At 42.1% G+C, this 23,795-nt stretch overlaps 1 protein-coding gene across 3 annotated transcripts in view; it reads left to right on the top strand.

Annotated features, from left to right (window-relative positions):
- The first annotated feature begins 2,379 nt into the window (after positions 1 to 2,379).
- The window catches only part of ATG16L1 (autophagy related 16 like 1), a 37,274-nt gene continuing 15,858 nt past the window's right edge, over positions 2,380 to 23,795 (top strand). The window contains exons 1-11 of one of the 3 annotated variants that reach the window (XM_084891824.1): positions 2,380 to 2,737; positions 6,131 to 6,224; positions 9,678 to 9,783; positions 10,689 to 10,762; positions 11,655 to 11,906; positions 12,619 to 12,684; positions 18,157 to 18,243; positions 18,972 to 19,028; positions 19,249 to 19,299; positions 19,920 to 20,022; positions 23,045 to 23,150. In XM_084891824.1, the coding sequence (XP_084747950.1) occupies positions 2,623 to 2,737; positions 6,131 to 6,224; positions 9,678 to 9,783; positions 10,689 to 10,762; positions 11,655 to 11,906; positions 12,619 to 12,684; positions 18,157 to 18,243; positions 18,972 to 19,028; positions 19,249 to 19,299; positions 19,920 to 20,022; positions 23,045 to 23,150 (1,111 nt within the window). In that variant the 5' untranslated portion in view covers positions 2,380 to 2,622. The remainder of the gene's footprint in view (positions 2,738 to 6,130; positions 6,225 to 9,677; positions 9,784 to 10,688; positions 10,763 to 11,654; positions 11,907 to 12,618; positions 12,685 to 18,156; positions 18,244 to 18,971; positions 19,029 to 19,248; positions 19,300 to 19,919; positions 20,023 to 23,044; positions 23,151 to 23,795) is intronic. The other 2 variants (XM_084891825.1, XM_084891826.1) reach the window with 2 other exon arrangements.

Below are 23,795 nucleotides of genomic sequence, written 5' to 3'. Positions count from 1 at the left end.
TCTATATATGGACATTAGTCCAAATATTTCTTGGCATCAATTTATACAAGTGGAATTGCTGGTTCTGCAAATTTGTTAATGTATTTTCATCATAACATTGTCTGGAAAATTAGTATATTCAACTGTCAAGATTTGATGCTATGTGATGTTATGATCTTTTGAGGTTGGTATGGCTATTACATTTGAAGGCATTCTTGGAAACTTTCAGAACCTCATTCTTAATTTTCTTCAGTGTGTGAGAAAGTCCCTTCTGTTTCTGATCTCCATGGGTCCTTCCTTCAAATTCAGATCACTCAGCACTGGCTGTCAACAAAATATCTTTTGTGACAACTCTAGAAGCATGACTGTCCTAGTCCTGTGCTCTATAGAAAAGAAAGGTTTCCTTATTTGTTGCTGAAAGATCTTTCTCTGGACTAAGACACACTGGAAGAGAAGCCAGTTTCTGATATCCCTTTCCTCTCCTCTAGTCCCTTACTTTGTCCAGTTTCATTTTCATGTACTAAATTCACCAACTTGTGAAAGGCAGGTAAAGTTCAGATGATTTGATTACAAACCAAGGTTTTCTATTCTACGGAGTTGATAGATGCCATCTCCTCCTGAGTCTGTGTCTCCCACCTCCCCTTTCAACATCTAGCAAACAGTTTTTTCTCTTTCAAAGTGCTGTCTATATCTTTGTTACCGGAAAGGGACCAGACCCGGAGCGGGTCTGCCTTGGGCCAGCCTGTAATGTGGGGGTTCTTAACTTCATGCAGGAAAGATTTTATAACATAAGTACATATGATTTTGAGAGCACATTAATTAAAGCTGGGGACAGGGCCCTGGTCAATGTAGGTAAGTGGTTAAAGTGTCAGCCTGCCCACCAAAGGGTCTCAGGTTTGATTTCTGGTCAAGGGCAGTTTGATCCTTGGCACTAGTCAGGGTGCATGCCAGAGGCAACCAATCGATGTTTCTCTCTCTGTCTTCCCTCCTTTCCATTCTCTCTAAATAAAAATCAATGGAAAACATATCCTAAGGTGAGGATTAACAATAACAACAACAAAAAATTAACGCTGGGGAGAGTGAAACCAGGATGGACTTAGGATAGAAGAAGCAATGGGAGAGAGCTTAGGTGAGGCTGCTTTGGCTCACTGATAAGTCAGAGACAAGGGGGCCTTGAAGACAGGTTTAGAAAATTAGCCCAGGCGGAGCTGCCGCTGCAAATCTCATGGAGAGCCTGAGTTTAGGAGTTGCATGCCAGTGGGGGGGAAATAGGGGAAGGAAAGGCTTTACACTGCTCCCAGGAGAAATTAAAGACTGTGCTTTGCTATACATGCATATAAGCAAAACCAATGGACAAAAAACTCGGGAGGGGGGGCATGTATGTGAGGGGGGCGGGGGGAAATGGAAAGATATGTACACATATAATACCTTAATAATAATAAAAAGTAGCCTAAAACAATAAAATAAAATAAAGACTGCTTTGGGGAAGGTCTTAAAAAAGGATCGAAATAGAATATTCATCAGTTTTATCTGATGTGCCAAAATGAGATTTATCCCCTTAATTTCATCTGTCCTTGGGTGTGGTTGGCAAATGTCATTAATTGAATTTCTGATACCTATTTCCTCGAGTAGAGTATTTAAGCTATTTACCCTCTGCTTGTGGAGAAGTGTAAACCACTTACTCTTTAGTGCCTCAGTAGGGAAGGTAGGACTTTACCACTTACAGATGGCTGTACACTGCTTGGATGTTTATCTATCCTGTCTCAGTTTACCTTCCAAACCAAGGACCCATTTATGGTTAGGCCATAATTTCTATGTTTCTAATTATTAACATAGCCAATCTATTCACACCTTTAACTATTCTTTGCATTTTTCTTTCTTGTAAAAACAAAACAAAACAAAAAAACCCACCTACTTACAAGGTCAGGGGGATGCTTTCTCTAAAGCAGTCAGACTTTGGGCAGGCCTTGGAATGGCTGGGTGTCTAAGGAAAGTTAGGCTTTCCATGGGCCAGGCACAGTGCTAACTGCATTATATAGGTTCTTCCTTTTAGACCTCAAGACAACTCTGTGAGGTAGGTTATCATTACGATCCCCATTTTACAGATCCGAGGCTTAGGGAGATTGTCATTCATCCAGTTTCACAGCTACTATGCGGACCCCACTTCTGCTTGTAAACTAAGGAGATGAAGAAAAGGGAGGCAGGCCAAGAAGTAAAATATAAAACGGAGTAAAGAAGCAGAGGAAACGTAGGCGGGCCAGCGGAGGCAGCCTCTTTCCGGTCTCCTTTCCAGCCAGGGCTGAGCCACCACGAAGCCCCAACGCCTCCCAGCGGCCGCCTCTCTCCCCGCAGTGCTTCCGGCCACGGGCGGGTGTCCTTGACGAGCGCAACTGCGTCGGCGCAGACCACGTGCGTGCGTGTGACGTAAGACGTCGGCGATGAGGCGGGTCTTCCGGTCCTGGCCCAAACTATTTCCGACAGGAGCCGGAAGACCATCCCGGATGGCGCCGGGGGCGGCCTGCTGGTGGAGGTGAGCGTGGGGCTGCCCGCCTTCCCGCGCCCGCGGGTCGCCTCATGCTGCGGGCCGCGGCCGCCAGTCCCTGCTCGGATAGGCAGCGCTGACGCGCCCGGGCCGCGCGCACCATGTCGTCGGGTCTCCGCGCGGCCGACTTCCCCCGCTGGAAGCGCCACATCTCGGAGGAACTGAGGCGCCGGGACCGGCTGCAGCGGCAGGCGTTCGAGGAGATCATCCTGCAGTGTGAGCAGCGGGCGGGCCCCGGAAGCGGGCGGACCGACGGGCCTGCAGAGGCACGTGGGGCGCCGGCGGGTACCGGAGGCCGAGCTCCCGGCGCTGCCCGTGCCTTGCAACCCCTAAACCTTTTTTTTTTTTTTTAAGACCTCTTTCATTTTGTCTTTGGGTGTGACTGTGGAGGATTTCCTTTACTAAATCGTGCGCTCTTCGTAGGCACGCACCGTGCACGCTTGCGTTTGTAAATCCCAGCAGCTCACACAGTGCTTGCTCCAGAAACGTCCTGTTTCTCGGCATCATCCGTGTTTTTGAAACGGGCACTGACTTTAAACATTAACTCTCGCAGTTAACACCTTCTGAGTGTCATGAAATGTTTGGCCTTTCCTCTTTTAGACCCCTGTCCTTATTCCAACTTGATACTCTTTTGACGATTGAACATTTTGAGTCTTAATATACTTTAAAGTTGGGGCAACATAGTGTTTACCATTATTGAAAACTTAAGGTAGTTTCCTTCCACCACTGGTGCAATATGAGTAGAAAAATGTACCCTTAGATGCGTTCTAATGAGCACTTCCTAGCTCCCCACTTCTTCAATTTTACCATAACTGATTTAGGCTAAGAGATGGCAGTGTTTAGTCCTGTGGTTTCATCTACCCCTTTAAGTAAGCCTGACAAGTCTCTCCATTTATATTGATTGATGAGGTTTATAGTACTACCCTGTTTCCCCAAAAATAAGACAGTGTCTTATATTAATTTTTCCTCCCAAAGTTGCGCTAGGTCTTATTTTCAGGGGATGTCTTATCTTTCCATGCGCTAGGTCTTATTTTCGGAGGATGTCTTATTTTCGGGGAAACACGGTAGTAGTTGACCTGCGTTGAGTTCTGATTTCACTAAATGGTTCCCTAACCTACCTGTATGTTAGAACCACCTGGGGACCAATATGCCAACAAGTTTAAGTACTGTGGTCAACATTTGGCATGTATTATTTCACTTAATCTTCCTGAAAAATCTTACAAAGTAGGTCCTGTTGTCCATTTTACACGAGGCCGGTGAGAGGTTAAATAATCCGTCTGGAAAGGTACAGCAGATTAATGGTGGCGGCCTAGAATTGAATGTAGACTTGATGACTCCTAATGTGGATTTGCTTTTCTCCCTTAGTCCCCCCAAGAAATGGCCCTTAGATAGGAAAGAAAGGGAGATGATTGACCCCTCTTAGGGCTTGTACCCAAAGGCCCTGGCAGATCTGTATCATTTCAAAAAGCCAGAGGCACATTATTCAAATGTGATTCCTTAGCAGGTTAGTAAATTCAGGTCATCAGGTAATTATTGAATGCCTGTTCCTTAAAAGCTAATGCACATTGTAAGTCAAATTGGGTTGGAGATCAGACTCCACTCCTCACTAACCATTTTTTACACTTGCCTTTCTGAGTCTGGTTTGCTGCATCTATAAAATGGTGACGCTTGCTCTGCCTGCTTCATAAAAACAAGACTGTGCATATAAGTGCTTTGGAAGCCATGTCCATAATAGTCTATAAATGAAAGATGCTTGTCATCGCATTGGCACAATTTGAATGTTTTTCTGGTCTCTAAAAATGAGCACCATGATGGGGTGTGAGGATGTAGAAAAGTCAGGAGAGATCAGTCCTGGGGAGAGAACATGTCCTTTAATGAGCTGTGGTGGATAGAGAATATCTGAGGGGCTAGAAGGGGGTAGGAGAGCAAGACCACCTTTCTTTACGCTGGGGTTTGACATTGGGGAGATCACTTCTAGTTTGACCTTGAAACAGCCCTACTTCTCATTTCAGCCTTCCCAGTCAAGTTCTGACTTTCCATCAGCCCAGAATTTCATGTTCAGTTCCTTAGAGCCTGAAGAGAAGGATAAAAAGAGGCTATAGGAGCAGTGGGCATCTTCATCCTTCTTTCTTTATTTTTTAAATAATTGATATGGTGTTTTTTTTATTGGTTTCAGAGAGGAATGGAGAGGGGGAGAGAGATTGAAATATCAATGATGAGAGAGTCATTGATTGGCTGCCTCCTGCAGGCCCTACACTGGAGATCAAGTCCACAACCTGGGCTTGTGCCTTGACCGGGAATCAAACCGTGACCTCCTGGTCGATGCTCAACCACTGAGCCATGCAGGCTGGGCTGGGCCTTCTCTTTAGTGAGAGGGACTTTAGGAAGGATGCCTCCTCAATACCTCATGTCCTTTGAAAGACCTAATATTATCACAGGGCACCCAGCTCTGCTGTAATATATGAAAGATCTTATTAGAACCCTTTTGACACTGGTGAATATCCAAAGTTGGAACCACTTCCCTGTTCTGCTGACTAGTTCATTAAATTAATGTAGATGAAGAGTGTTTCTTTTTCTGCCAGTAATTCCATTTTCAGATATCAGATGAAATAGAACTCAAGATTCTTTTTTATCCTCATTGGAGGATGTGCTTATTGATTTTGGAGTGAGAGGAAAGAAGAGAGAGAGAAACATCCATCATACGCATCCCGGGGATGGAACCCACAACCTAGTTATGTGCCCTGACCAGGAATCGGACCTGAAACCTTTCAGATGCAGGGCTCGATGGCTCCAGCCAACCGAGCCACACTGGCCAGGGCTGAACTCAAGGGCATAAGAGCCTTTAGGAAAATAAAGAAGCTCTTCCAGCAGGAATGGTCACTAGCATAAAAACCCTATCAAAATTTTGTTCTTAAGCAGTTATAATCTTAGACTTTTAGGATATGCAACAACCCCCATCAAATGTAGCTATTGTATAAATTCCCCCTGGTCACACTCTTGTTCTGGTTAAACATCCTCTTCCCCCTCCTCCCCCCCCCCAAAAAAAAAATCTGATCTTGTCCCATCTGCCTGTCATTACTAACTACAAGTCATTTCTAGCTCTGACCTTTCTTTTGAATTCCTGAACTGTGTTGCTTGTCACATTTGTTAAGTTCAGAAGGGGAACTCATTTTCTCCCTTAAGCTCTCCACTGATGTGTTCTCTGATACAATAGCATCTTCCACCCAGTTTCCTGAGCAGGAAATCTCAAAATGATCTTTGACTTCTTGGTTTTTACTCCCAGGGTAGAAATAGCTGGCTGTGGGAGCAGAAAGCATTTTCCACTGTCTTTAATAGAGGGAACATAGGGCCCTTTGACTGGGTTGCCCTTGCTTAGGCCAAACAACATCTAAGGAGTGTATGTTCCTAAATTTTGGATAATTGCTATAATTGGTGACAAAGTACAGTACCTAGTACTTTGATACTTAATAAAAGTGAAACCTATTTATTTTGACCCAAGTCTTTTTTGTATGTGTGGTCCAAGTCTTTAAAAAAAAATATGACATTAAGTAGTAAACACGAACATAGGTTATAATAAATAACTTGATTTTCTCTCTTTTGGGGGGATAGATAACAAGTTGCTGGAAAAGTCAGATCTTCATTCAGTTCTTACTCAGAAGCTACAAGCAGAGAAGCTGGACATACCCAACAGGCATGAGATAAGGTATTTTGAAACTATCCTTTAAAATTTGTACCTTCTCATGAATTGAAACTAGTCTCAGTTCATTTTGCTAATTTAGAAGCAAACCAAGCACTGTTTCTGTGCTCTAGTTTTTGTCAGCTCTTTTTAGATAAGATTCTGAAGCCAGATAACTAAAATATTTTTTAGAGGTTCTCACGCCTACCCACCTTGAACAGTTATTTGTAAGATGTTAGCTAGAGAAATTGCTTAAGGAGGATAACCAGGCCAGTTCCTTCTCCAGCCAGTCAGGGTTCACATTTTCTAAATAACCAGGCTTAGTAAGCATTCCTAAGCAGATTTACATGGATCTTGTTTAATACAGATTGCCATAACTTGCTTTTTCTACAAAGGTCTATTTGATCCTTTTTAATTCAGTGTTTTTTTCCAACATATTTTAGTAGATTGTGAAATTAAACTAACAGGTTGCAACAAGACTTTTTTTTTTTTTTTTTTAGAAAGATTAGGGGGAAAGGTCTGCATTTCTATAGGAAGGGTGAGTATTGTCTTATTAAATATAAGTTCATGATGAGGGTCTGATGTGTTCACTTGGATTATTTATATAAACTATATTTCTTTTTCTTTTTTTTAATATATTTTATTGATTTTTTTACAGAGAGGAAAGGAGAGGGATAGAGAGCAAGAAACATTGATGAGAGAGAAACATTGACCAGCTGCCTCCTGCACACCCCCCACTGGGGATGTGCCCGCAACCAAGGTACATGCCCTTGACCAGAACAGAATCCAGGACCCTTCAGTCCACAGGCCGACGCTGCTCTATCTGCTGAGCTAAACCGGTTTCAGCTATATTTCTTTTTGAGGTTTATGGTCCAAAAACCTGAAAACCATTCTTCATCTAAGCAGGGTAATTGGAATCATTCTACAGACTTACTATCTTTTTCCATATGCTCATGTTGCCATTATTAAATTTGATAGTTTGTATGAGAACAGTAGCCATTATTGCTCTAAAATTCCATTCTTATTTGCATTTTAGTTAACAGTTAAGCAGTTTTAAGAACAAGGTTAATGGTAATTTGGGGTTTTTAAAAATCCCAGAAATGCTGGTGTAGCTTAATATCTTTATTGCTATAGCTGAGTGAGCTGTGTAATTGCCATGCATGTTTCCTAATCTGGCCAGATGGGAAAGATGAACAAATGGGCCGGCCCAGGTTCCATTCCTGCTAAGAACAGTCCGGCAGAGTGTGCCTGGCTGGACCCTGTCAGGGGTCTTCTGTAGCAGTGTAAATACTCGGTTCAGTCTTCTGGTCAATTTCAGACAGAGAGAATACCATTTCACCTTTTCATTTAAAATCAATCCATTGAAAACTTAAAGCATTTTATTTCTACTAGGCTAGACTCTTGGTGACTGTATTTCTGTATTTTTTGTTTTCCTGACAAGCTCATTTGTTTGGAAAGGTACTATAAGTAAATGTAAAACAATTATTTTGGCTGAATATCACAGGGGTGGTAATTTGATTGGGGGTCTTTCCTTCCCCACAAATGTGTGTTCATAATCAGGCCTCTCCTGACTGCCTTGTTCTTTATTTTCCATGAGTCATCTATGGTTCCTTTTTCCTTCACTGACCTGCCCCTCTACATATCGTCAGTTCCCTGAGCCTATTGGTTCCTCCCACAGTTCCTAGTGCATCTGTCTCTTAGTTTATTTTACTTATTTATTTATTTATTTATTTATTTATTTATTTATTTTGCTATAATGCCCCTCTCCCCTTCATTTGTTACCTGCCCTTTCATTCCTGCACTGTGGGACCTTCTGCACTCAGACATTGTGTGACTGTGGAGTGGGCTAGGTATTGGGGATAAAAGCCAGTGCCCTTGTTTAAGGAAGTGGGTCTAATGGGGGTGACCAGTTCAAGGGGTGTTTGCTAGAGTGATAAGTTATGCACAGAATATGGCTACCTCGCTGGTTACGTTTTTTAAAAAAATTCAGTAAGTTTGGAGGTCTAATGGGATTTATCAAGTAATTTGTGAATCTTGCAGCATACCATCTAGCAACTGGAAGTTGTATAAAATAGGAGGTTTTGATAGAAAGAAGAGTGGGGCAAGGGATTACTAACAAAAGAAAGAATTGTTGCCCAAGTGCTTTTATCATGCAGATAGCCTCTTTCTTCAAGGAGGGAGGAAATGGAAGGGTCCACCTGGCAGATTACCTGTAGGTGTTGACTGGAAACTTTTACACTGGCTGACTGATATGAGAGAGATTGGAACTTCTGTTAGATCAGACATTAAATGTAGGTTTGGGGTTATGGGCTTTTAGCACAAGTGACCCATTTGGCCTTTTGTTTTTTAAGTTTCCTTTCTCTCTCCTGTCTCCTTAAATCCTGTACATCTTGTCCTAGTTAATCTTAATAGAATTGCACAATTGAAACATAATTTTATTAACCAGTATCACTCCAATAAATTTAATAAAATTTAAAAATACTATAAATTATCTGACTTCCCTCTTAAGTGTTTTAATCCTCTTGCTTACTAAATAGATTAAAATTAAACTGGAAATCATGGATTCTAGTAATTTTCCAAGTATGCTTCCTGAACAGGAGCATCTGGAAAATTATTAGAAATGGAAAGCCTTGGGCCTTTCCCCAAACCTATTTTTTCAGAAACTCTGAGAGTGGGGCCCCATTAATCTGTTTTAAGAAACCCTTGATCCTGATTACCTCTAACTTTTGAGAGCCACTGTGTTAATCCATGGCTACTCAGAGTCCTTGTGAATGATCACATCCTTGAGAGCCGGTGGATGTGCAGATTATCAGCTCTAGCTCAAACCTGTATCAATCTGGGGTGAGGCCCGGGAGTGTTTAAACATGCCTTCTAGGTTTGACTCTTACCTACCTAGTGAAGCGCTGTTGATGGACTATTGTTAGGGGTTTGACTTTCATTTTGAATAAAATTGGAAGTAGTAGATTAACTGCATGTGGATTAGAAATTATTTTTTATCAAATCTCCTTATTTTAATGCAGAGCAATGGAGAATATGCAAAATGTAAAAGCCCTCTTAAAAGGAGTTGGCATTCTAAAGAAGAGTTTGAGGCAAGGATACAGGTCACTCATGCCACTTAAAAGCCTCCTACTACTTCCCCAAGCTGCAGGAGCAGTGCCTCGCACAGAGTTGGTGCTCACATACTTGCCTGGTGAACAGCCTGCTTATCTCTTCCATAGATATTTAAACTTCATTCTGGAACCTTCCCTTCGTTCCTAAAACCACAAAGGTAGTTTGGGTAGTGGTTGGTCCTACTTTCTCCATCAGGTTTATGTGGCGTATAACTACCCTGGCCTGGAGAGACCGGCCCGCTTTATTGGCTTTGTTGTCATGTTCATGGTTGAAATTCTGGAGTTATTCTATTGCCTGATTGAAAGGGGTCTTATTTTTTACCCCCTCTTTTTTGCACATTCTCTTCATCTGCCTGGTTTGGGAATTCAGTCCTGGACATGATGGTGCATGGAATGATGGCCAGCTACAGGAAATGGCCCACCTGAGGATGAAACACCAGGAAGAACTGACTGAGTTGCACAAGAAACGTGGGGAGGTAAAGATAGCTGCTCTCCTCTCGTGTTTTCTGCTCTGTGTGGGTCTTTTAGTAGGAGGATGGGCAGGCTGGCTTCATGTGGCATCACCAGCTCTATTCTGTGGGAATGAAACAACAGGAAAGGGGTGAGGACCTTGTTTCATCAGCAAGAAGGCAAGCCATTGAGATAACTGCCCAGTTGTCATGCTCTAAGATGGCATGGGAGGTACCAGTGGAGGACTTTTAAAGGAAAGAAGTTTTCTGCTTGGTCCACTGAAGGTCCAAAGCTTTTTAGAAGCAGATAGCACAGATGGGTGGTTACCAGAGACAAAGGGAGGGAGATGAGGGTGAAACAGGTAAAAGGGTCACTTATATGGTGACTTATATGGAAATTAAACATTTGGTCGAATTATACATAATGTTGCACACCTAAAACTTCTATAATGTTATAAACCAGTGTTATGTTAATAAAGAAAATAATTTTTTAAGCTTTTGAGATTGAATCCTGAAATTTCAGAAAGAATCGTTAGAATTAAATCCTGAGCCGTGTTAACTCTCAATGGTATTGTGATGGCAAGTACAATAAAATTTACAAATCAGCCGATTTGATCATTTTATCAGCTGAAGAGTCTGAAAAGATAGCTGGGGTTCAAGGGTAGACAGAGTCCACAGCAGGAACCTGGCAGTCACCTAGAGCTCTTCTCACCCATCCGAGCCTGCCTTCAACAGAGACCAGCCCCCACCATTCCCATGAGCATCCCTATGGGCCCTTCTGCTCCTCTCCGCCACCCAGCTCGTTTCTTCCTGCCTTGGCTCAACCCACAGGCACCTTTTCTTTCTTGAAAATAATTTAACCCACTGTTATTTAGTTTTCAACTGAGGCCCTAAAATCTCTTATTTATGAAAGTATTTTTCTTTACCCCCAGTTAGCTCAGTTGGTGATTGACCTGAATAACCAAATGCAGCAGAAGGACAGGGAGATGCAGATGAATGAAGCAAAGTGAGTAGAGACAACACCTACTTCGGGATGGTTGTGGGATCATGCCCCTGTTTTATCTACTGTACTCTTGTGAGCAGGGCCAGTGGGTTATCAGTGGCAAATGGTAGCCACATTGGACTCAGCAAGAGTTTTATTTTTGTGTATGTATAGCTTGGGATCTTTTTTTCCTGCTCTAAGGATGGAAAAGGCCAGGACAGTGCCCTCAGTCTTCCAGGTTCCCAGCATACTCCTGGAAATACCTTTGGCCCTTGCAAATGTCCTTGGGGCATTCACAGTTCTCCCGTGGCCATTGGGGACATTGGGGATGGGAGCTGGTGTCTTCTGTCGTGGAAATGGCCCAAGATAAAGAGTGTGTGGTCCTTGAGAGCAGGGATGAGTTTGTGGGCGGGATTATTCTTGATTGGAGAGAAGCCTGCAGATAAGATAAACAGAGACACAGCCTGAGTCATCTGTACCTTTTTCCTTAATGTGCAGAGAGGGATATTTAGAGGCTTAGAATGGGGGACTTCCTCAGGCATTCTCAGTCAGTGAATGATAGAGCTGATGGAATACACAGGACTTCCAGCCTCTTAAGCCCCTGTTGACTGCTCAAATTAAGCACCAAAAGCTCCCTCTTCCTTCAAATCCTGCTTTTCTGAAAAATGCTATAATATTCATTGTCTGGATGAATTTGACCCCAGATGCTTCCTCCTAATGGGGTTCTGTAAACCATTGGGACTGGGCTCTGCTAAGTGAGGTGAAATAATAATGAAGTCTCCTGTATGGTGCCTGGTGTGATGGCTGAGGTCACTGCTGGTGCCCGAGCTTAGGCAGCTCCAGCACCTGGCCAGGTCCTCTGGCCCCCAGCGGGGCTCCTGCGAAGTGCCATTTCTCCCCTGTGTCGTGCTTTCAGAATTGCAGAATGTTTGCAGACTATCTCTGATCTGGAGACGGAGTGCCAAGAACTACGCAATAAACTGCAGGACCTGGAGAGAGCCAACCAGACCCTGAAGGATGAATATGATGCCCTGCAGATCACTTTTACTGCCTTGGAGGAGAAACTGAGGAAAACTTCGGAGGAGAATCAGGAGCTGGTCACCAGGTGGATGGCCGAGAAAGCGCAGGAAGCCAATCGCCTCAATGCAGAGAATGAAAAGGATTCAAGGTAGGAGATGGATCCACAGTTAGTAGGTTCCTTTTTTGCTGAAGTGGAACCTAGGTCTTTGAAAAGAAGGAAACAAACCTGGCAGCTCCAACCGCAGGGTGGGGGAAAACCAGAAAACATTAACAAAATTAATTTTGAGAGTGGATGCAACTGTTGACAGCATTAAGATTTTGCCAGAGTCAAGGCTTCTGTGTTCAGCCCTAATCTCATTTGTAAAATGGAAATAATGGCACTTAACCTCAAAGCATTGTTATGGGGATTAAATAAGTTAAAAACTGTAAAATAATAAAACTGAGCTAGGCACAAGTAAAATGTACATAAAGCTTAACTATTATTACTCATGCTCTTGGTATGCCGGTATGAGGCTGTTTGCTCTAGAAAACTAAGTTGCAGCCATTACTAACCCTATATACACCTTTCTGTCCTGAGAGGCCCTGGGTCCCAACAGGCTTCTCCCTTAGTGGTTCACTGCTTTTTCTAATAACACAATCCTTCCTCCAGGCTTTGCTCTGACAGCCTTTATAACAGCATCTTTACCAACATTACCAGTATGAATTTGGGACTTGGAATCTTTGCTCAGGGCAGTTGTTATTTTGAATGCACTGAGTACTTAGATATATTATTAAAGCTAGTTTATTGAGAGCCAAAGCCCCATGCATTTTTTAAGCAAACATAAGAGGTGGGCTTTTTTTTTCTTTCTTTTTTAAAATAGGCGGCGGCAAGCCCGACTGCAAAAAGAGCTCGCAGAAGCAGCGAAAGAACCTCTACCAGTTGAACAGTGAGTAGAGATATGCAATCAAAACTATGCTCTGGATGATTTGATTCTCTTAAATACAGGCAGTCCTTGGGTTACATCAGACTCGACATATGTCGTTTCGTGGTTACATCACCATCTCCCATTTATTTATTTTTAAAAAAAAGTTCCGTTATTTTGACATATATACATATGTGTGTTATGAGTTTTTTTATTACTCATTTACCACCAGTAAAGGTCAGGAATTGTTAACTTTCTGTTACATTTTTTTTTTTAAATATATTTTATTGATTTTTTACGGAGAGGAAGGGAGAGGGTTAGAGAGCTAGAAACATCGATCAGCTGCCTCCTACACATCTCCTACTGGGGATGTGCCCGCAACCAAGGTATATGCCCCTGACCAGAATTGAACCTGGGACCTTTCAGTCCGCAGACCGACGCTCTATCCACTGAGCCAAACCGGTTTCGGCAACTTTCTGTTAAATTTTTTTTACTGTTTCACTTCATTACTGCTGTGTGTGTGCTCCATGTGAGTGATGTAGGTGCTTATGTAGGTGGGTTCTGACAGAGAAAATCGCGTTAACTCGTGCGCTGTAAGAACAGATCTCCTAACCTGAGGACCTACCGTATATTTTTAATTTCTATAAAACCATTTTATGGATTGCTGAAAGAAATGTAAAAGATTTAAGGGAGAAAGAATCCTCATTACCTTCCAGAAAGTTGTTCCTCATGAGCTGTGAATTCTAACTACCTGCACCCCTAACACCTGACAACCTCCCTGTTTTCCTGTTGCTACTGACCCACTTTCTCACCCTGCTTGGGCAGTGCTATGCTGGGCAGGGTTCCCTTGCTCTTGGTGTGTGTCTTTAAGTGGATGTTTGGGCAAATCTTCAAAACATAAGTGAAGATTAGGATCTGTTGGAACAAAAGGAATTGAATCAGTTGGAGCTTTTCCTAATCTGGGGACAGGGTAGAGAATCTTCCCTGAGACCCAAAGCTTTGTTTTGAGATGGCGGAAGCTTTCATGACTGAATTCCTTTTGTCTCTAGTTCAGAATGTGTTCTTTTTCTATTGAATTATATTCTGGAGGATGGCACTTAGAATTATGATCTGTTGCTTGCATATAAGTGGAGGGGGGTGGTTGAAATTCATTTAGGAGTCACCTAGCAGACAAAGGTCTTATTTTATAAGGAAACAAGAAGGTTTTCATACCAAGCCTTTGCTTTAAATGCAGAATGGACATTTCTTCTGTAACTGTAGAGTTGGAAAATGAACCTGACAAAACTGCAATGTAAATAAATTAATTGACCCAGAAATGAGGCATGATTTCTCAAAAATAACAGCTTTGTTATTTTTGTCCACCAAAGCATTGATTGTCCACTTCCTATTTGCCAGCATATATAGGTGACTAGGTGTGACATGATTCAGACAGGTCAAGTGTCCTGCCCAGGACCACCCAGAAAAGGGCTGAGCTGGGATGCAAACCCAGGGGTGTCTCTCAAGGCCTGTTCTTAGTCTCTGTGCTTCCTTCCCTAAGAGAAGATTTCTGGAGGAAAGGGAGGACATTTACATCTTTGAAGGATTTTGATAACCAATTGCCAAATGCTTGTATTTTCTCATGGCACTGGGCCTTTGTAGAGTTCAGAGTACCTTTATGGCTTTATAATTCTACTTTAAAGCATTTACATGATCTCAACTCATTTTTACTACTCTTGCCATCTCTGCTGGTCTGTTGTCACCCTTGTGTGAACAAAAGTGACTTCCAGAACCACAACCTAGAAGAAAAGAAAGCCCAGCCTTCTTCTCTTTCTTCAGACCTACCTTTGTATTCCCTGTACACCCTGCCCCAGTCTGGATTCAGTTACATAGAACCCTAGATGCAATAGCTGAGGAAAATAAGTTTACTTTGACTTGGTTTAACTTGCTTGATAACAGGTCCTTACGTATATACTTACTTAATCCAGATAATCATGGAAAAATCTTGCTTTCAAGCTCTTATGAATCTAAAAATTAGTTGATATAGTCTTAGGTTATTACATTTTATTATTTTCTCCATGAAGATTGAAACTCAGTAGGAGGTCATTAAGACCAAAATAATTACTTGACTTTCCCCTACCAGGAAAATGGGGGGGGGCGGGGGGGGCAGTGGATTCCATTCCTATGACTTGATGGCTTTGTGTGAAATGCAGTAGACTCTCCAAATGTCAGGAGCACCAACAACTTAATTTTTTTTTTTTTTAATCCTCACCTGAGAATGTTTTGATTGATTTGAGAGAAGGGAGGAGGGCAGGGGGGAAGAGGTACATCCATGTGAAAGAGAAATCAGGAATTGAACCTGAAACCTTTTGGTGTACTGGATGACACTCTAACCAACTGACACCCAGCCAGGACAGGAGCACTGAGTAGTTTAAAAATAAAATACTTAGAGTGTAAATGAATTATGTTTAGATTTTGCTTTCCTGGTTTGTTTGTTTTTAATAAATCTTTATTGTTTAGATTATTACAGTAGTTCCTCTTTTTTCCTTCCATAACTCCCCTCACCCGGTTCCTACCTTACTCCATGCCCTTCCCCCCTTCTTCCCTGTCCTCATCCATAGGTGTCTGATTTTTGTCCAGTCTCTTCCCACAGCCCCCACATCCCCCACATTCCCCCCAGGACTGTCAGTCCACTCCCTTTCTGTGCTTCTAATTCTATTATATTCACCAGTTTATTCTGTTCATTAGATTTTTTATTCACTTGATTTTTATATTCACTTGTTGATAGATATGTATTTTGTTGTTCATAATTTTTATCTTAACCTTTTTCTTCTTCCTCTTCTAAAGAATACCTTTTAGCATTTCATATAATACTGGTTTGGCTGGGATGAACTCCTTTAGCTTTTTCTTATCTGTGAAGCTCTTTATCTGACCTTCAATTCTGAATGATAGCTTTGCTGGGTAAAGTAATCTTGGTTGTAGGTTCTTGCTATTCATCACTTTGAATATTTCTTGCCATTCCCTTCTGGCCTGCATAGTTTCTGCTGACAATTTTATGGGTACTCCCTAATAGGTAACTTTTTCTCTTGCTGCTTTAATATTCTCTCTTTGTCTTTTGCTCTTGGCATTTTAATTATGATGTGTCTTGGTATGGTCCTCTTTGGATTCCTTTTGTTTGGGGTTCTGTGTGCTTCCTAGACTTGTAAGTCTAATTCTTTCACCAGGTGGGGAAAGTTTTCTTTCATTATTTCTTCAAATAGGTTTTCAGTATCTTGCTCTCTCTCTTCTTCTGGCACCCCCCATTATTCGGATGTTGGTACACTTAAAATTGTCCCAGAGGCTCCTTAAACTGTCTTCATATTTTTGGATTCTTTTTGCTTTTTGCTTTTCCAGTTGGGTGTTTTTTGCTTCTTTGTATTTCAAATCTTTAACTTAATTCTTGTGATCCTCTAGTCTACTGTTGGATTTCTGTATATTATTCTTTATTTCAGTCAGTGTATGCTTAATTTCTAGTTGGTCCTTTTTCATATACTCAAGGGTCTCACTAAATTTATTGGCAGTTTCTAGAAAATTCTTGAAAAACCTTATTACCATGGTTTTGAACTCTATAGCTTCCATTTTTTCCATTTGTGATCTGTTTCTATGTCTCCGCATTTTGGCTGCTTTTCTGTGTTGATAGAGTGGTTTTGTGTGCTAGGTGTCCTATAGGGCCCAGTGGCTCAGCCTCCCCAGTTACCTGAGGTGGACACTTTTAATGTACCCCTTTGTGGGCTGTGTGTACAGTTTTGTTGTAGTTAAGCCTTGATTGTTGTTGATATCTCTGGGAGGAATTGACCTCCAGGCCAATTGGCTGTGAGGATCATCTGTTTCTACAATGGGAGAACTGCCGTGCTGGAGACACCTTTATGGCAAGACTTGCTTCAGTGGGACTTTGGTGCTCAACTGAGTCTGCCCCCTGAGTGTGTCCCTTATAGATCTGAGGAGTTGTAATCTGGATGGTCCCACTCTGACCACTGGGTACACTGGCTCTTGGATCTCCAAGGAGGTGCTAATTTAGCCTCTGCCTGAGGCCACCCAGCAGGAGCTATGGAGAGATCTGCAGATTCCTCTTCTTTGTTTGGGGTTTGGAGGTGCCCAAGTGAGGCCCAGCTGTGAAGCAATGCAAGCTACTGTGGGGCCTTGGGCCTTCTTCTGGATGTTCTGTGTCTTTCTGACCCAGCTGCAGTTTGTTGGGTAATTTTAGATTTCAAAGGACCGGGCCATTCATATGCAAAAGCCTCTGCACTCAGCTTGGATAGGGCGGAATCTCAGGGCCAACCAAACACCAATGGCTTCCTGTCAGCCCTGCCCTAAGAGGCCCCTGGGTCTCAGTGTCCCTCAGTAATCACTGCAAGCACCTCTGATAGAAAGCCATCCTCGAGTTCCGCCTGTTATCAGACAGTCCAGTTTCTCCTGAATGAGTCTGGGTCCTCAGAGTGTTGCCCAGAACTGGAGCAGTCAGGAGATTGTGTCTCCCTCCCAATTGAGAAAGACAACCGCATACTCAATTGCCAGCCCTTTCTGCACATACACACCTCTGTACATCTCTGCACTTTGCTTCTGCAGCTCCTATTAGTCTCAGTGTGCTTTTCTCTTCTAGTTGTAGAATTTCCACTCAGCCAACCTTCCTGTGGTTCTGGATGATGTCCATTTTGTCTTTTAGTTGTAGTTTTGAAGTGGTTGTGTGAGGCAGCAAGTTTAGGTGTTTACCTATGCCGCCATCTTGGTTTCTCTTATCACTTTCCTGTTTTTTTATATTATTAAAGTAATATTTAAAACAGTTGTTAAGGCAACAATTTATTTCATTGCCCTTTTTGGGTCCCTTTACTTTGTAGCTGCCCCTATTTGTGTGTCTTCCCCATCTCAAAACTATTTATTGGTGAGTATGGTCCAGTTGTTCGAGGGCAGGAGGCCTTCAGCTATTCACCAGACTTCTGATGGAAAGAAGTTATGTGCTGGTTATGTGGTTCTAGACTTAATAAATCATTATTTGCTTTCCAGGTGGGATCTGAAAGGATCAAAAGCTCACTTTTAAGGTTGTTATCAGCTGAATTCTGGATATTTTCCCTTTAGTATTGTTCAGAGCGTTACAGCTTCTTTTTCTCCAGAGAACCCTTAAACATGGATGTCGTAGTGAAGTCACATAGGTGGTATGTTCCTGTGTAATGTTGTTGACATTTGCACAACAGACTCATCATAAAAATCCTGTTGATCCTAGCCGGTGTGGCTCAGTGGTTGAGTGTCAACCCATGAACCAGGGGATTCACAGTTTGATTCTTGGTCAGGGCACATGCCCTGATTTCTGGCTCGATTCCCAGAAGGGGGCATGCAGGAAGCAGCTGATCAATGATTCTCTCTCATCATTACTATTTCTATTCTTTTCTCTCTCTCTTTCTCTCTCTGAAGTCAGTAAAAACATTAAAAAACAAAAAGCTCCTGTTGAGCAGAATCAAAGACTCGACCTCTTGCCCTTCTTTCTAGGGATGATGACATTGAAGTCATTGTGGATGAAACCTCTGATCACACTGAAGAGACTTCGCCCATGCGAGGCGTCAGCAGAGCAGCCAGGTAAGTAGACGGGTCTAGCCAGGAACGGAGAGTGGGGGTGCAGCTTCACAGAGCACATTTGTGGGCACGACAGCAATCTGATGCACCCAAGCCTCTGTGCTGGGGCACCAGTCGTCTTGTACAACCATAGAGATCAGTAGGCTCCTCAGTGTCCCACTCTACTTAACGGGAGGCAAGCCATCCCTTAGTGTTGTCACCTGCTGTGAAGGGAAACAGAAAAAGTTCAATGGATCCTAAAAAATGACAGTTCATTATATTAGGCAGGGTGATTATTTAGATCAGTGGTCGCCAACCAGTGGTCCGTGGACCACAGGTGGCCCACGAGGTCCAAAAGGTTGGTGACTGCTGGTTTAGATCATACTGTTTAATTCTTATTGGGCTCCAGGATTCTTTTTATTTAGTTAAGCAGACTGGAAGTGTGGGGATTAGATATTAATAGCCAGAAATTGTTAGGTCAGTTTGACAGTTTCATCGTCAAAAACATTATTGCCAAGGAAATTAATTTAATGCTAGAGAGCCTTGTTTTTTTTTTAAACTTGGAGGCTGGGTTTCCCTCTGACTTTCCCACTGTTGTCCGGTGGTTTGTACTGTGATGGGTTTCTTGGCAGGGGGTTGTGAACTCATGGGAAACATACTCCCAGGTAACCTATTTTTGTGGACTGTTTTTATTGATTGATTATTTGGGCAAATGTTCCTATGGTTTAAACCTATCCTCCCCTCCTCTTTAGTAAGCGACTCTCGCAGCCTGCTGGAGGCCTTCTGGATTCTATCACTAATATCTTTGGGTAGGTTAGAAACCTTCACCTTTCCTTATTGATATGTATGTAAATATACCTAAGCATATGTACATGATTTATTATCTTTTTTTTTTAACGTACACCAGAATGTCAGTGGTACAGAATATACAGATGCCTTGATTTCAGCTTTTCATTTAGCTTCTTTCTTTTTCCTCAATTTCCTTTCTCTTAATCTTGCTGCGTGCTGATCTCTGGCCTTATCCTTTAGTCTGTCCGAGTCTCCCCTTTTGGGACATCACTCTTCTTCTGATGCTGCCAGGTGAAAATATTATCTACTCTTATCTCAGCATGTGGGTGTGGGTTGTTGATAATTGAGCTGATCACCGCTTCACTGCCCTCCATCATCAATGTCCATGTGCTAACCAAGACGCTTTGCATGTTCCTAGGAATGCCGCCAGCCCTCTGAGCGGGGGCGGTTAGGTTGAGCTCTATACAGCAGCCGCGCTCTCGCCGCTCTTTTCTTGGCATGTGTTCAACTTGCCTTGACCACAGTGTACACTGAGGATGACTGTGACTAGGCATAGAAATGTCTTTAAATCGTTTTACAAAAATACCGAGCTCTTTCTGAGCTAGCACTTAATTATGTTCAGAAAGTCATCAGTAGTGTATGGATGGGAAGCAGTAGTTCAGGACTCTTCTCAATGTTGAGTTTTGGAGTCCATGAGTTAGCAAGCAGGAGAATACAAGTATGTGCTGCCTATCTTTCCCAGTTGTCCTTTGAGTGAGGATGTTTCTGATTTGACCAATCATTTTGTAGTTTGAAGGGTGTAAAAGGAAAAAAGACCTGTTGATACAAAGGTCTTTGACTCCTTTCTGAGATTGACAGACAAGTAGCCTTGTGCGGTCTTTTCTAACCTTCTCCTTTATGTCACTTCTTAGGAGGCGCTCTGTCTCTTCCTTTCCGGTTCCCCAGGATAATGCGGATACTCATCCAGGTTCAAGTAAAGAAGTGAGGGTCCCAACAACTGCAGTGTGTGTCTTTGTAAGTATGGTTTCTCCCCAAACCCACACCAAGCCTGTTATGGTAACAATGTGACAAAGGGTCCTTTCTCCTGCTGCAGGCTAAGCTTTCTCTTGCTTTATTTATATCAGGCCTTTGCACCTGTCTCTGTCTGATGGAAGGCATTAATACATTTTGCTTACCTTCAGAGGATAGAATTTATTACAGCCATCCTCCATAATATAGGACTGGCTAAGAGAGGATTGGAAGCATGAGGGATGGGGCAAGGGAAAATCATTATAGAGATGTGAGAAATTAGTAATGCATGCAATCGCTGTCACCAGTTGGCTCCAATTCAGAGTAAGAGTTTAGTCCATGGTCTGTTTGGGAGGGTCAGTAAGATAACTATTGGCTTCATGATTTACACCTCTATCTGTGGGACTGCTGACCATTAGGAGCACATAGTTGGAAGCAGTTCCTGGCAGAAGCCATTTTGGTATCAGGGCTGTCAGCTGGAGTTCAGAGCTGAGTCCTAGGAGTTCTAGTATGAAAGGATAGTGTGGTCCCTGCTGGGGAGGCAGAAGGCACTGACCAGTGTGGGGACAGGGTAGTGCCTGGCTCAGGGCTCAAGTGAAGGGGGGGAAAGGCAGACAGGAAGAGCAGATCCCAGACAGTTGGGCTCTTTCAATGAATTAGAGGAGCCAGCTTTCAGGGAAGAGAAAGACTTGTTATAAAAATGAGATGGGATTTATATGGGGAAGCTTTCCATTCTAGGCACCAGGAGAAACTTTAGTGATTGGATATTTGCACCCAGTGAACTACCTTAGATGTTGTAAAGGAAGTCCCACTGTACTCCTGTGGTTCCCTGGCAGGCCTGGCTCCTCACAGAGGTCAATGATGATTGGTAAAAGGTCTGATTGCACTTAATGTCACAGTCCCTTCTTGCCCTCGGCTCCCAGCAGCCCATTTTTTCCTCCTATCACATTTGAGTCATGTGCATGGGATAATGGAGCAGCTGATAATTAGGATTCTGTCAGTGTGTGTTTCTGAGAGTGTACGATTCACAGCTGACAACTATCCAACAGAACCACCCCTCAGGAGCATGACGAGGGCAGCCATGGGTGTGATGGTGCATGATCTCAAGTTTTCAATCTGAGACCTCTTCAATAGAAAGACATTTATTTTTTTTAAAAGGCAAGGAAGGGAATTACAGGAGCTAAAAAGTTTGGTCTCCTGTCATGCAGCTTTTTAGCAATGGACATAGGGGGGATGGGAAATCAGATCATCAAACAAGGAAATAATAAAGTGATGTTTACATCCATCCGGTCATGCTTGAAATAATATGTTAAGCATCTATTTTAGTCCCAAGCAGATGTGAAGATCAGATTTTGTCTTCCCAAAATAACCTTTTGCACAAATGATTGATGACCTGTCTAATGATCTAAAATTTATAATCCATGTTTTTCATTTTATATATATATATATATATTTCATTTTATTGTGGAAATTTTAATCATTGAAGTGAAGAGTAAAAAGAACTTTGAGGTACCATCATCCTGTCTGGCAGCTTCATTTAGCCACGTTTGTCCATTTTACCGTCCCCTGCGCACATTCTTTTTATTTTTAATATATTTTATTGATTATTTTATTTTATTTTATTTTTTTACAAAGAGGAAGGGAGAGGGAGAGAGAGTTAGAAACATCAATGAGAGAGAAACATCGGCCAGCTTCCTCCTGCACACCCCCTACTGGGGATGTGCCTGCAACCAAGGTACATGCCCTTGACTGGAATCGAACCTGGGACCCTTGAGTCTGCAGGCTGACACTCTATCCACTGAGCCAAACCGATTCAGGCATCTCCTTTAAATTTTATTGGAACAGAGTCCCAGACATTGTTTTATCCATTGATATTTTAGTATCCATGGTATTTTTTAAATGTTTTATTGATATTTTTAGAGAGAGAGAAAAGGAAAGAGAAACATCAGTCGGCTGACCCCTACACAACCCTTACTGGGGATCAAGCCCACAACCCAGGCATGTGCCCTGATTGGGAATCAAACCAGCAACCTCTTGGTGCATGGGTTGATGCTCAACCAACTGAGCAACACCAGCCTGGCCACAGTCTTTAAAATTTTTTTATTTTATTTTATGTTTCAATTAAAGCTGACATCCAATAATATATTAATTTTATTCAGTATCCATGATCTTAAAGAGAAGAGATTATAGCAACAACTTCTAGCATTCTCTCTTCTCATTCTAGGATGGGATGCTTTTTGCTTGGTTTTTTTTATTATCCTGACCACAAATGACATTTTGTCATATCATGTGTTCCAGTGTGGATGCCAGTCTTAGTAATTTCCCTATCATGAATTTAAATTCTCCCAAAATAACACCTCTTAACTTCTGTTGAAGGTCTTATAGTCAGGCACAGTCCTAGGTCTGGAAGTCCTTTTTTTATAGATAAGCAAACTGAGGCTTATGAAGTTAAGGAACTTGCCAGAAGTCACACTGCTCATATACATTAGTGCCCACATAGAATTTCACTGTAACACTGCTGTGCCTAGGTAGCACTGGCATCTGCTCATATTGGGACTCCATGTTAGACTATCCTTGTTAGGAAAGCCATAAAAGCTTTATCACGAAAAGTCATGCTGTACGTTAATTAGATACATACTGTGATGTGTATTCATGCAGTCTGGACCAAAAGGGAAGCAGGTAATCATACTCTTACTCTAAAGCTATTAAGATCACACAAGAATATAGATTGAAATTTCTTATTCTTAGAAGAAATAAGATTAATATGACAACAAACTTGAAGCAGTTTACACAGATTTTGAATCCTAAAAGGTTGCATTGTATTTAAATAAGTGGAACTGTTAACTATAAGAATAAAATGATAGAATCTTATGAAAGCCTGGGCTAGGAACCCGAGTTATTTTATGATGAGATTCTTCTCATTAAGGATGAATGTTCTCTGGTGAAACATTCAGGAGGCTCACTTGTATTGGACTCTTTCTTCGTGGGAAGGGCAGTGATTGGGTATGAAAGGGTGCTTGTCTTGCAGGATGCTCATGACGGGGAAGTCAACGCTGTGCAGTTCAGTCCTGGATCCCGGCTGCTGGCCACGGGCGGCATGGATCGGAGGGTTAAGCTTTGGGAAGTGTCTGGAGGTAAGATCTCAGAGTGTACTGAAGGAAGCTGTGACATCTGATTGACTTCGTTTCAGGCAACCTTTGAATTATTCATCTTCTCAAAGTAAAACATTTTGTGTTAAGGAGTCTGACCAGAGCATCATTACTGTCTCAGTTGCACTTTATAGCTGAAGATGTTTGCTCTGCGTTTCCAAGCAGTGACTAGAAAATACTGTAAAGTTATGGATATGTTTGTGTTTGTGTTTTTCAAATATATACTAATTAGAGTATCTTCCAAGATAGTACATGTTCTTAACAGAAAATTAAAAGCAGCTTATCAGACAAGGGCCCTAAGATCAAGACACGGTCTTTGATTAGACCTTGTTTCAGAATTGATCTTAGAGCACTCAGAAATGGGATGGCATTGAAAAAGAAAATGGGAGTTAATGAAATCATCTCTTAAAATGCTGAAGCTACGAATAGCCCAGTTTCAACATTTTAAGATTCAGTTAAATGTACATATACTTGTGTTTTTTTTTTCAGTGTGCACATGTCTTTAATTCTTAAATAACTTATATTCCTCTGTACATATACTTTTAATAAAGTAAGGTCAAAGAATAGGCTGAAGGTTTTTGTAGGAACCACTTTGTCAAGGTTCCATAGTTACAGCATATTTATGCTTCC

The sequence above is a fragment of the Pipistrellus hanaki genome (assembly GCF_964339955.1).
Source record: "Pipistrellus hanaki genome assembly, chromosome: 8".
Taxonomy (NCBI): Eukaryota; Metazoa; Chordata; class Mammalia; order Chiroptera; family Vespertilionidae; genus Pipistrellus; species Pipistrellus hanaki.
Note: the sequence above shows the minus strand (reverse complement) of the source record. Positions and strands in the feature narration are given on the sequence as shown.